At 38.4% G+C, this 13,943-nt stretch overlaps 1 protein-coding gene across 1 annotated transcript in view; it reads left to right on the forward strand.

Annotated features, from left to right (window-relative positions):
* Positions 1-4,144: 4,144 nt before the first annotated feature.
* kmt2cb (lysine (K)-specific methyltransferase 2Cb) overlaps positions 4,145-13,943 on the forward strand; it is a 67,494-nt gene continuing 57,695 nt past the window's right edge. The window contains exons 1-2 of the mRNA XM_059345078.1: positions 4,145-4,903; positions 9,678-9,866. Coding sequence (XP_059201061.1) covers positions 9,679-9,866 — 188 coding nt within the window. The 5' untranslated portion in view covers positions 4,145-4,903; position 9,678. The remainder of the gene's footprint in view (positions 4,904-9,677; positions 9,867-13,943) is intronic.

A 13,943-nucleotide genomic window follows, 5' to 3' on the forward strand; every position in this document is an offset into this window, starting at 1 on the left:
TTGATTTCAGAAGCCACCTGCCTATTGAACAAGGAACTGAAGCTTTGCTCCATCTGGAGCTTGGCACATTAAAAAAAAGTCTATTTTTCATGCGGACTACTTTCTTATTAATTTATATTGTTATTTTATCACGGCAGTGTTTTATTATGACTATATGAAAAGCACCATCATCACACTCAGCTCCACTGCTTGTTAATGTCTGTTTGTGCATATGTAATTTCCTGTTTACATCAAATAGCTTCTTGCAATAATAAAGTTGTATTGAATTTGAAATTATTTCAGAAAATAAAAGTCTTACACTGTATGTAAGATGAGATCTCATGAGATAAATGAAATCCTTTATTATATAAATATATAATTATATAAAGGACTGTTTTATAAATCTACAACAACCAGCAAAATTTAAAGTTCTTGTAACAAACAAATGCCTTTTTAAGTAAAAAAAATGTTTTTTTGGATTTTGAATTTAAAAGTACATTTTGAATATCTGAATAAGTCATGGGTCAATAGGCTGTAATTGGCCTTTTTATTAAAGACATTTTAGCACATGACAGTAGGAAAAACACAGGTATAATAAAATAAACATAATTAAAATTCCATTAATTGTATTTAGCTGCTTCAGACCTGATATTGTGCATGCTGGCTCACTGTCACACTGTCACAGTTTATCTGGATGCTTAAATAAAACAGAGCTATTGTTGATGTTATCAGTAACACCTGTGCTTTTCTTACTATGATAAACCAAAATTTAGTCAATGAAAAAAAGCCTACAGGGATTTTAACAGAAGCGAAACAAATATGTTAAATTAAATCAAATCTATATAAATAGATCTTAATTGAGTTCCAGTATTAAACATAGCACAGGTATTCAGTATAGGTCTGTATCTAGGTTTGAGCCAGACCTGGGTCAGTAGGCCAGTGTCAGTTTGACAGAAATGAGGCACACAAGAGTATCACAGATACAACACTATAGCAGCTTCATGCGTTTCAAGGTAATTAGGTCAATGGTGGTTAGCGGTGTAAACGTACACCTGCTTAAAGGTCATAATTTAGAAGTGACACCTGTACCTGCAGTGGCTCACACTGTGTGGACTCCAGGCAACACTTTGGACCAAAAATAAGACTTCTGATGCCACAATGTGTGATAATGCACAATGGTTATTTATTCATTTCACCGCAACGGGTGACATTATTCCCGTATCATTAAACAATTCTGATGATTAAATATTTCATGAATGGCAATTCAAACCAAACTCCAGTATTATATTTGTGCTTACACCATGAATTTTGCAATCAAATTTGCTGAAATTGAAAGTAAGATTTTCCAACCATACCATCCTGTTCACTATTCATTAATTTATTCATAACCCTATTCATTCATTATCCATTATCGGCTGGAGCCGATCCCAGCTGACATCGGGCGAGAGCGGGGTACATTTATATACTATGTGTACATAATCACAATCACACTCTATTGTGGGCAATTTAGAGTCACCAATTAAACCTAAGTGCATGTTTTTGGACTGTGGGAGGAAGCAGGAGTACCCGGTGAGAACCCACACTGACACGGGGAGAACATAGAAACTCCACACAGAAGAGCCGCAGGCGGGAGGCGAACCAGCAACCCTCTTGCTGTGAGGCAGGCACTAACCACTACACCACCGTGTAGTGCCCTGTTCACTATAAAAGACAAATTGCTTAATATATGTACTACATATGCTGTTTATAATGTGTTTATTTTATTTTTTTATCTCACTGACATTATTCCTGCTAAACTGAAGATTTCTTTCTTTTCTAACTGGAAGCCTGTTGGTGGATACTTCTGCTAACACGGACCGCTCTGTATTGGAGGCACTTCTCTTTCTCAGTGCTTGGAGATGATATTTGATCTGTAATTGAAGATTGCATGTATTTCAGGACTTGTAACATGATACTTGACATGTGCATGAATGATTATGCTGTAAGTAAAGCCTATATAATTAACTTGTAAAAGCTTACTTAATTATCTTATCTATCCTGCTTTCCTGTATCTTTCCTGTATTTAACTTGTTAAAGTCTCTTATCTTACCCTTTATTTGCAATAAAATGTGAAAAGTGAAGTGCAGCGAAATTAACTTAAAATGTCATTCTGGGTGTGTAAGTTCCCTATTGTTGCTGCCTCATGTATATGTCACAACATTTGTTATAGTGTACATGACAAATTAAGAGTTGAGTGGCAAATTTAAATAAAAAACAACACGGGGTGTTGAAGAGAATTAATAAGAACATTAATAAGAACATTATATATATATATATATATATATATATATATAATGTTCTTATTAATTCTACAGGGACAAACAAGAACAATAATAATTTCCACTAACTGCTGCTACTGCTGAATAATAATAAAAAATAAAGGGCCTACTTTTTTATTTTACATTTTCACCCCAACCCTAGGTCCCACATAGTTTTGCATGTTAAATAACTAAGAAATATTCATATATTACATTCACATCTACTAAAGTCTAGTCTAGTCACCAGTATTGAGTATTTTATATATGTGATATGATAAATTCTGTCAAAGCATTTCATATACATTTTAAAGGCACACTGCTCTATAGAAGTAACAATGTGTTTGAAAACAAATGAACATTAGAGGTCAGGTCAGAGCTATGGAATATAGAATATTTAAAAGTAATATCTCACTACAGCTTTGCCTTTCTTGCCCTCGGGTGTGCATAAACTACAGATTGTGAACTTTTACTTAAATGTGAAATTATCAGCTATGTTATCAGCATCAGTTGAAAAAAAATCCATACTGTGAATTCATATTAGCGAGGTCCTATCTAGAATCTGTCATGTAACATCTTATTGTGCTGATTGACAATTTACTATAGATTTTTGACCCTTTTATGCAATATGTCCCCATTGTGCTCACACTGCAAGTAAAGCCATATATGAGTGACAAAAACCCCCAACACAAAGTGACTTATTAGGTTGTTATTGGTCCACCATGAGTTGCCCAAACTGCAGTGCTGCATAGATATAAAGGTCATAGCACAAAATTCATATAATGATAAAATCATCAAAACAGTGATCATTCTTGACATTGTAGAATGTGTTTATGTTCTAATTTTAAACATATTTTTATTGATTTAATGTGTCAATCGTGTGTACTGCTATTTGTTTTGTTTGAATGTTCCCCAATTGATTAAATATTAATTTAAAAAACAATAACAAATTGCAAACACTTTGTGTGTCTTCTTTTGTATTGGCCAGCAGGGGGGGCGCTTAATCTAAGAAAAAGGTGTCAAGGTTTACCATTTAAAGGAATAGGGCTGTGTTTATTTCCAGTTAATTTCTGGAGGATTCACTCGAAGAAACTCAGTTAGTTGTAACTAAAAGCGCCTGAAAAAAACACCATGCACATAAATACGTAACACCCACTGGCTCTAGTACTTATTATGTGTAGCTGCTGGAAGCCGACCCTTGGGGGCTTTTCCGAAATTTAACCCCTGCGTGTACAGTATGTCTGCCTATTTTGAAAGCTGCCTCTTCCAAACCCCAATGCAATGCATTCGTTTGCGTGTGTGTGTGTGTGTATGCATCCATAGAGAGAGAAATACAGCAGGAAAGGAGACCTATCGTGGGGTGGATGTGGAGATCTACTTGGTCATGGTCTATGTGAATGGATGCTAGCTGGACGAGCCCTGAACCAGCACACTCGCGTATTAAAGTTAATCCATCTTTGTGTGTTTCAGCCCTGCTCTGGAGAAGGCTGATGACTGTTTGAGTCACTACAGCTGCTGCTGCTGCTGCTGCTGGCGAAGATTTGCATGAGGTTGAACACCAACGGTAACAATCCTCCTCCAACCCGGCTCCAAATCCAGACTCCATATTTTCCACCCCTCCCTAACCATTATTTTATTTACTAAATGCCTATATCCCTCCGCAGGGTCAGAGAGTATTTTGAAGAAATTGTCAAACGGTTTGCGTGGTATTTATATCGTATTTTCTTATCGGTGTTATAGCACATGTGGCACACTCACGAAACACCTCTTTCCCGACGATCCACGCCGATTTGAAAAGATTTGTGTGCCGTAGTTGTGATAGGGGGAGGTGGGTCTAGTTTTTGAGGAGCCTAGAGGGGCTGTGCTTCGGTGCCACTTATCATTAGATATGGCCACCGTTATAGAGTACACCGAAGCGTCATCTTCAACTTAATTTACAGATATTTCGTAGTAATTTCGCTGCTCGGCTACTGTGGCAGGCGAAATGGTATTTTTGGCAAGCTAATGTTTGTTTTTACATGTCTTTGGAGGCGGTTGTTACTGCGTGGCAAGCTGGCTGCGAGAGTCTCCTAAGTGGCCGCTTGGTCCCGCAGCTTGTCGATGCTGAAGAAAATAGAGCCAGTTGCCAACCAAGCGGTCGGCACCAACCTTTACGTTGCGCGTCGCTGTATATTCGCTGAGGATTCACATTTAAAGTTTCGTTTACAGGGTGTTGACTTTTGCAGCCGCTTGGGTTTTGGCGTTGATTTGTTTGTACGTTAATGGTAAAATTGTTGGCCGTAGACTTGGGTGGCTAACACCAACTAGCTCTATAAGCCGAACTCGTGCGACGACAGCTGTCATTGGAGAAAGGAAAGTGATCCCCACAAATGCGTGTGCAAGTGAAGCTGTTTTCTGTTGGATTTACATCATCTGCCTTTCCATCAAATGGGCAAAGTTGGGAATAACATTGCAACGTTGGAATATAATGATATGCGTGATGCATTTTTGAGAACTGCGGTGTTGCTTCATTGGAGAGAGGCTAGCTAGCTCAGTTAGCTTGCTAGCTAGCTGGGTGATAAAAGTGCGACGTTTCATCCCCCAGTATTTTGGATATGAAGAGGATAATTCGCTATTCATAGGGCTGGAAGGTAAGCCGCAACCAGATGTTAAATAGATTTTCATGCACACTATATTTGTTTGGCATTCACCTTGTGAAGTAAAGCTGAGCCAACATGATCCAGCTCCAGTGTGATGTTGGGGGTTTGTCGCCGCCTTGGCTTTCATGACTCAGACTATTCAACGGAACGGAACATTCAATATAACTGCTCATGGCTGCTATATAATCTCAAATTGATGGATAACGTTATATTTTCACTGTTTAACACAACCTTTGCGACCAACGTTCACACACAACTAACGCTAGTTTACACCGAAAAGCAAAAATCGCAGCTTACGTCATTGTAAAACGTATCATTTTCACTTTTTGTGTAGCATTGTAGTTCCCCAGAACAGTTCCGTTTCATTGGATAGACCGAGCCTTTGTGTGTTGATGCTCATCATTGCCTGATACCCAGTTGCAAGTTGGCTAATGGACAGCGTAGTTAAGGTTATCCGTTAAGTTTGCCATCATCCCCACACTATTATATTTACCATTAACTGTGGGACAACAAAAGGCTGAAACATTAATGCCTGGTGTTTTGGCGTAGGCGTTAGTTACGATGAGTTGGCCAACTAACTGCAACCACAGGTAACCTGTTTGCTATGTGAACCCCTTTCAAAGTTGTCTTTCTGACTAATGTCTCAAACCCGAATCCAGTCCAGATATAGATGAAAGATTGGTTATTTTCTTTATGTCTTTTCAGTCACATTCATACGATGTAATGTTACTTTTGTCAGTGGTCGCCAAAGAAAAGGCGACAGAGTTCAACACAACAGGCTAGCTATCGTTAGCTGTATGCAACTGCTTTGTGCCCAAGCTTGAGTTAACAAAAGCTAACGTTAGCATGTCTCCAGTTGTGCCTATGGTGGTCGTGACTGCCTGGTAGTCACCAGATCCCAACCTCACATGCCCTAATAATCAACGTTATTCCCATCACCTTTAGTTGAGGCTTATCTAGAAGAAAATCTGGTTATAAAATGGTCCTTATCCCAACTAATTTTTGTTATATCACCACTTAGTCTTTTTTAAGTAAACAGTGGAAGCCCGGGTTTCTTATCTAAGGATTAACTCTCACGTTTATAATTTCAGATTTTTTTTTATTACAGTCTTACCATTGTAATTACTAATCTTTCTTGTGGAGTTTGGTGTTACTGGACCACCATCTGTCCACAAAACCTGGAGGCCAATATAGACATAGGAGAGGGAGAATTACCACAGATAGACTGGAAAGATGGTGTCAGTTCCGCAGTATCTAACAGCCTAAATTGAGACCGCTTCTGCCTCTTTCATTTCTTAAATAAATGTAGGTCCTACAATGTCCTTTCTATCTAAAGCATATGCCTAGGCAACAATAATAGTAATTTAAAAATCTTCAGGACAATAAAATCTATCAAAGCAAATTTGTGTAATGTAGGGCCAAATCCAATATATATAAATATCTACAAAATGAGGGAATACAGAGCATTTGTAAAATTTGGCCCACTATGGTTTATAAACCATTTTACTGCTTTATTGAACATGCAAATTAGCAAAGTTGACTTTCTCATGACTCATCCGTAAGGTTAGTCATAATGTAGTCTGATGTTATTGTATTTTGGTACAGAAAAACAAGCTAGCAAGTGGCTTGTGTGGATTTTTGCATCTATGTTTCTGATATTATTACCGTTTGATGAAAACATGCTACATCTGCTTTGAAAAAGATTATGTTGTGCAAAAACTGGTACTCCTTTCTTTCTTTCCAGGTTAATTTTTGAAAGCTTAAGGGGTGGTTTTTAGTTTTAAAAAGCTATCTTGGACACTGCCTATTGTGAATAAATGCAAAATCAATGTGCAGTGCATCAAAGCTTACTTAATTACATTTCACAGATCTAATGGTTGTAGTTTGTCCCCAACAAACTTTTTGTTGTGTCCCATCAACTACATGCACCTCAGTCTTCCATAAATTAATGTAAAAAAACTGTCTGATATACAGTGTTATGGGCTTATCAAATGGTAAACACAACAAACGTATCTGCCATAATGTCCAGCAGGCACAAATCAACATAAGCATCCCATTGGATGTTACTGACAACTTGAGGACTGTAAATTCAGCAGTTAGTGGATAAAATTCAGCTAGAAAGACAAGACAGTGCAAAGAAAAATATCTAGTCATTAGCGTCCTGGATGCTCAAATGTCTTCACAAGTCACTTGTTAACTTTGTCCATGTCATACAATGTAGCCAAAGCAGTGCACCAGCAGCAGTTGCAGTGAGCCATCACTGTCTACACTACACATGAACAGTCAACATACAAACAAGTGACAAATTAAAATAAAAACTTCAATATATGAATGGGGAAACTCAACAAATGCAGTTGCTGCCATTAAGAGCATAAGGATGCACAGAATGGTTTGAGCATGAAAAGTCTATAAATTACATGGTGTCCTTTCTGCTACCACATTTCAAACCAATTGAATGCCATCATCAAAATGTCAAAAGAAAGAGTTTCTTTTGCAAGATCGGTGTTCATACATTCACTATGCCAATGAAGATTAAAGCTTTTCACAATGGCGTTGCATAAAATGTAAGAAATCCATGTGAAATGGCCAGTGGTCAACATTAGGTTTTTATCATTTAAACTATAATTATGAACAGCCAAGCAGGAAAGCCATTCACATCAGTCTCCAACTTGGAATTCCAAGTCGAAGATACCAGGAATTTGAACACCGACAATATCTCCCACTTGGTGAAAAGAAATACAGAAATGTCAACAAACTGTTGGCAGTGACTGTTGGCTACTAAGGCCCCACCACTGGCAGTTACATAAAAACAAAATCACATTTCTTTTAAGATTATGAGCTTTTTCTTTTAACAGATAGTACAACTGAACAATCTTTATCCTGTGACTGTCTCACCTGAATGATTCATGTTAGGTAAAGGTTAAAATAGTTTGTTGTGGATCGGAAAATGGCAAATTAAGATAATTTACTTTATGACATTAACATGCTGGCTGCTGTGACTGCTAATTCGAATGACAAGACCAAAAATCCAAGTTGTCTTTTATATTCTAACATGTACTTGTCTTATAATATTCCATATGCTATATATTATATTCCTATGATCACGATTCAAGCCTGATTAGGACTTATATCTTGCCTTCAAATCACCAGAAATGGCTTCAAAATAGTCAAACATGTTGGCCATACATCTCTTCAAACATAATGTTAGTCAAGGCTGTGAAATGAACCTGAAAGAAAGAAAAACTAAGCTCTGTCAAGTATTTGCATTGCACAGACCAGAGAATACACACCTCCCCGAATGTCTTCCATGATTTCTTGCCAAATCATGTTTCCAATCCATTTTCGATGACGACCACCACTTCCATATGACGAAAGCCACAGTGATTGTATTGAGGACTTTAGCGTTTATCAAACCAAAAAAAGTTAGTTAGCTAACTTGACAATTCTTTCATGCTGGTTGCAGTAAATGAGCAGAACAAAGTTGTCCATTATTTGGCGATAGCTGTGTGTTTTTCTGCATTGTGAGTGTCGATATAGCATGAAGTAGTAGTTCGCTCATTTAGTGTTTGGCTAGTGAAGTAGCTAGCTAGCTGACTTTTCGCCTCATTCCCTGCCCTGAGGATGTGTTGTGGATGTCCAGCAGATGGTGCTGTTTGTTTTCATAAGGATGTTGTGATCCACAAGCCCCGCCCACCGAATGTCCAGCGCTGCCCACAGCTGACCCCATCCCATTTAACAGCTAGGTGTTTTTGGAGTAGCATGAATTTGCCTGGAGCGTAAAGTGCGGTTTTCCATCACTCCAGTGTACAAGTACTTTCCATGAGCAAACTATATTCACATATAACAGACAAATTCAACTTGAAAATTTGAGTGCTAGAGTTTCTCGATTTAAAAAAACAAAAAAACAGATGTTAATGTTTATTTTTCACTAATCCAGCGACTGAAATACCTGAAAAGTCTAGGTATTTAATCACATTGATTCAAAATCCTGAAAATCTATTATTGCCAAAAACCAGTCCTGTTCACTGATTTTGCTACATTTCTGACATAGAGCAGCTTCATAAATTATTGGCCATTTTTCTAAAACCCAGACATATTAATCATACAAAGTATTTATTATTTTACTTCTTGATTTATGTTATTTGCTTTTATCATTATTTGTGTCAGTGATGCCAGTCTGAAAAGGCCTGTGCATGCAGCAGGCACCTAGTTATAAAAAAATACTGAGGGCGGGGGGGGGGGGCAATGGTACGTTAAGGTATCCTTTTTTTATTTATTAAAATTAATTTGGTCATGGGTCCAGATAGAACCATTGTTTAGCCAAGTCTGGACAGCAGTGTAACATTTGGTGATGCCTGGTAAAGAATCTGTGGCAGTCAGGAAATCGTCTCATGGTACCGTCGTTATTTCACCCAACTCTGGTTTGCGCAACATGGCGCAAATCTCAATCGGTTTTCCTTCGTGTCTCCAATGCACTCATGCCCGCTCTAAATTTCACTTCACCATTGTAAAAGGCTCCCTAAAAAAACAGCATTCACCACATTAACCATTGAGGTGTAGTGGGTTTTCTTTCAGTGGGGGTGGTTGCAGCACATAGAAAACCAAGAGCTGTTTGAGGTGGAATGATTATAAAATGCTTCCTTTGACATGTCTTATCCTTTTTTGTGCCTGCTCTTTGAAAGCCTCTAAACAGTATGAAAACAACAGAGGTGCAAATAAGTTGTAACACCTCTCATGACCTGTCTCTGTCTTTTTTCCCCCCCAGAATGTCATCAGAGGATAAGACTGTGGAACCCTCTGACCAGGGACCCTCACCGCCCTCCAGCAGTGTAGGGGCCACTTCCACAGGAAGTCCTGCCCACACGGACAAGCGTCCACGAGGCAGGCCGCGCAAGGATGCTGCTGCCATCCTACCCCAAGCGCCACCCTCATCCACGTCTAAGAACAGAAAAAAGTAGGTTTTTACTTTTAAAAATTTAAAGTTGTCTTTTGTACTTTCATGGCATCAGGAATTTGCCCATTCCTTTTGATTAGTTGCAATTTGATGGTGCTACTAATATAATATTGTATATTCAAATGAGATTATTACTTAGGACTTTTTTAAGCATCTGTGCTCTGGCCAGGTGCAAGGTCTGCTACACTGTAGCTCCTGACACAGAGATTCAGCATTGCTGCCGAATAGATGATCCGCCATTACACCGGCTTTACTTTTTCACACTGAATCAAACAGTGGTAGCATAATGCTTAAAATGACACTTAATGTTCATGCTAAAAATACACCATTCAGGTAAAACTTGACTGAACCTGGTGTATAAGCCAGAAAGACTGAAGAGATTGGTGTCCCTTGAGATAATGTCAAAGGACACCAATGTAAAACATGGTTGTGGTCAGTCTTTTGAGTACCCTACATCACCTACAAGGTATTAACACAATGTTACTAGTTAACTCTAACCGTGGGATTAATGCAGTGAAAGCGACCTTTAAAAGAACATGATCTTGCTGTTTATTATGGTGTTTATCGCCTCCACAACATCTAGGTTACAAATTACAACACCTAGGTGTGTATTATTGCTTAATGATGTTTCTCATTTTTCAAAAAATGATCCCACTAAGTCATAGTGTAGACGGATGAAGTTTAAACCGAGAATATTTAAAAAAAAAAATATCTAGGTTTTGCATGGGAAGATATTAAAACAAGGCACTCATTATTTCTAGCTGGCTGTCTCGTGAAGACCAGAAGGTTACTATATGTGGCATATTTAATCTGATCTTAATAAATACAGAATATTTGCTGATGTTTTAAGCATTGCAGTGGTTGTTAAAAAAAATGGTCATGTTTGGGCAATTTAGCTGGTCGCAAATGTCCTGATTGGAGTGATGGTTGTAGTCCTGGTCATATATCAGTGTTTAGCAGTTCCACAGCAGCTTGATTTCAGGTAAGGCCAGCACAGAAATTTCTTAAGAGGCATTGTACAAGGCGCCTGGCTTCTTTGTGACTTCCATAGCAACATATAATGCAGCTTACAGCTGCTCTGTAATATAATGTCTGCAAGGTTCTTAACTCTCTCCTTAGTCTGTCCTCTCAATCAATCTTAATACCCTGCTCCCAATGGATCGTTTAATCTGCAAGCATCCAGACGATGCGTTAATGCCACAGTGGAAGGATGACCTGGTACACACTTGAACTGCTTCATGTTTATGAACTGGTGAAGAACATGCCATCAGCAGAAATGTATATTTCTTCTTCTCCTGTTCGTCTTTGTTGTTTATGTTGTTTTTAAACTCAGAATTAAGACCATGGTTGATTGTGTGAAAACAGGTTTTTGTTGCAGAGAGTTATAGCTCAATATTAATCCCAGAAGTAGTTATCCCTTCCAAGATTTTGAGTTCATATTCCATAAAATGCTGTCCTTCCACTGACTCTCAACAATGATCAGAGCTCTGTGGTTGGACCTCAGGTTGCACCGTCTTTCAACTAATTCAGTACACCTTCATTTTCTTATCTCACTTTCTATTGTTCATAAAATAACAATAGGCTAATGAGTGGAATGAATTCTAAGAACTGTAAAATACTGATAAGTGACACACCATGCTCAGCCACATACACTTCAACTTCACAGAGCTGTAAATTATCCTAATTGCAAGACAATCTTCTGTACAGACCAACTGGCATTACTCTTCCAAGGGATATAAGCAATGTGTGTATAAATATTAAAATGACCAATGTTAAGTGTCAAAAGCCAGTTTGCTTGTGACAAAGGAGGATGTGTCAGAAATCGCTCTTGTAGACCTGGTTGTTGGAATTTACTAGATTTGCCCACGCTCCATCTGCTAGTCAGTCCATTTCATAACAGCATGATCCTTTCCAGGTTTTTCAGGCAGCCTGCTGCTAGCTGGAACTACTTACCACAGCATTATTTTCACCTTTTCTTTTTTTTCCTCTCTTTCTCCCTGTGGTGGGACTGTGGGGGGGATAAGTTGTGCAGGGTATGGGGTTGAATGTTAGTCTTGAATGCTTGTCAGTGAAATAACTGGCTGTCTCAGTGCTGAAATTTGATGCCTTCAGCGTAGTTATATATAATTACAGTTGAATGTTGTGTAGCAGTCTATGTAAAGACGTCACCACCACCTACTTTGTGTGTAATACATCAGATTGTAGTCATAGAAGAAAATGTCACAAGCACCTAATTTCTGCATGTTGATTTGCCTTCTGAATCAAACGCCACTTAAATGTGATTAGCTGTAGATGGTTAATGTGTTCCTTGTGAACATGTAAAGGAAAAGCCTGTGACACAGAAGGCTTGGTGCGCAAAACATGTGTGTGATACATGAGTTAATGAAGTAATGATTTCATGCTTTACACCAGAACCAAGCAAGATGGTTGGTTAAAGCTGTCTTTAGCTTTACATGTCTCTCACCACTTGTGTTATGCTCATCAGCTGATGATGTGGTTATAGTCTGTATAGTTGGGCTGGGTGTCGGTACTAGCTACCATTAAGGTAAAGACTGAAATAACCCTGTGCGAAATACTTCTTCAGTGAAACAATACCTGCATTCGATTCTTTTTGTACCGAGAACTAAAAAAAAAATTGCATCGTTTTGCCCGCATCCAATCACCACAAGCCAGTTAATACGACGTGTGATTGGTCCACTACCTCGGCAGCTACAACCCACACAGTTTGTGCTGTGGTGAAGTCGAGCGTGGTATATTTCACAGAGCTCCCAGTTTGGTGTGTAATGTATTCATGCTAAAATCAGTTGCATGGGGAGGAGTGGTGGTGGCATTTCACACAACTGAATGCTTCCATTCATATGATGGGTATCAAATGAAGTAGAAAGAAATGTTGGCAAATTAAGTGCTCTGTTGGTATTGGTATCACTTTAAAGGGTACTGGTATTGTAATTTTTTTAAAGGGTACCCATTTTTACTGTCTTCACCTAAGTGTAGCAAATTGATGAATAGCCATCAAATATTTATTATAATATCACTTCATGTTGAGTTTTAATTTTTAATTGATTTTTTTTGGTTTGGTTGGTGCAGATAGTTCATATAACTAAGTAGTTTCAGTTCTCTTTCCAGGTTTATGTTTCCAATATTATGTTTAGTAATCTATTATTATTGTTATTATTATTATTATTGAAGAGATCTTTTTCCTCATTAGAGTTCTAAATTTTCAGATACTGTCATGCACAAATGTCTGTGTTATGAAACTACAGCAACTTTGACTCAGCAGTTACTGCGTGCCCCTTTACAATAAAACGAAACGAGCGCTCTGTTAATTTGTTTCCACCTTATTAAGATATTTATGCTTTACTCAAGCTTACAGGTAATTAAGTTTTTAGCCAAGGTTTGCTAGAGGCCTCTTCTGTCATTCTTCGGTTTTAGGGTTGTTCCTTATCTTGACATGGAAGTCATTTAGAGGGAGGGGTTGATTTGGCATCCAGCCATTTGCGATTTTTCTCTCCAGTGGCACTGAAAATTACCCCCACCCCACCATCCCCCCCATCTCCTCCCTCACTTCCAATCCCATGTATCCTCCTGAGTAACCATGAGACATGCTGTTCTCATTTGGCCTGCGTTCTCTCTCCCCACTTAGCATGCTAACAATTGATGTTACTATTTAATTTGTATCCATGACAATTATTCCTTCCACGCGGTGCTTCCAAGATTGGTTTAACAGAGCTCCCATTGGAGGATGCTGACACTGACAGATCTTTCCATACTGTATGTAAAATCGGTGTGTGTTTGTGTGTGTGCGCGTGCATCTATAAGAGCTGGCAGTGGCACTCAGGCATACGCTTGGAAACGTAGACTTGGTTGTCTGATTTGCTGACATGGCACATTCAGCAAGATATGAGTAGGGTTGCACTTTCTTTATAATGGCTTAATTTAAAATTTCTTGTTTTAAAATTGTGATGACGTCCTGTAAGAGATGACGCATTGGAAGTGGGCAAAAGGCTAAGATTACATTAAACAGAAATGTCTTGAACAGGAGCAGTAATGAGATATTTTTGGGTCACTCAACAGGAA

This window comes from Centropristis striata, chromosome 11 (assembly GCF_030273125.1).
Source record: "Centropristis striata isolate RG_2023a ecotype Rhode Island chromosome 11, C.striata_1.0, whole genome shotgun sequence".
NCBI lineage: Eukaryota > Metazoa > Chordata > Actinopteri > Perciformes > Serranidae > Centropristis > Centropristis striata.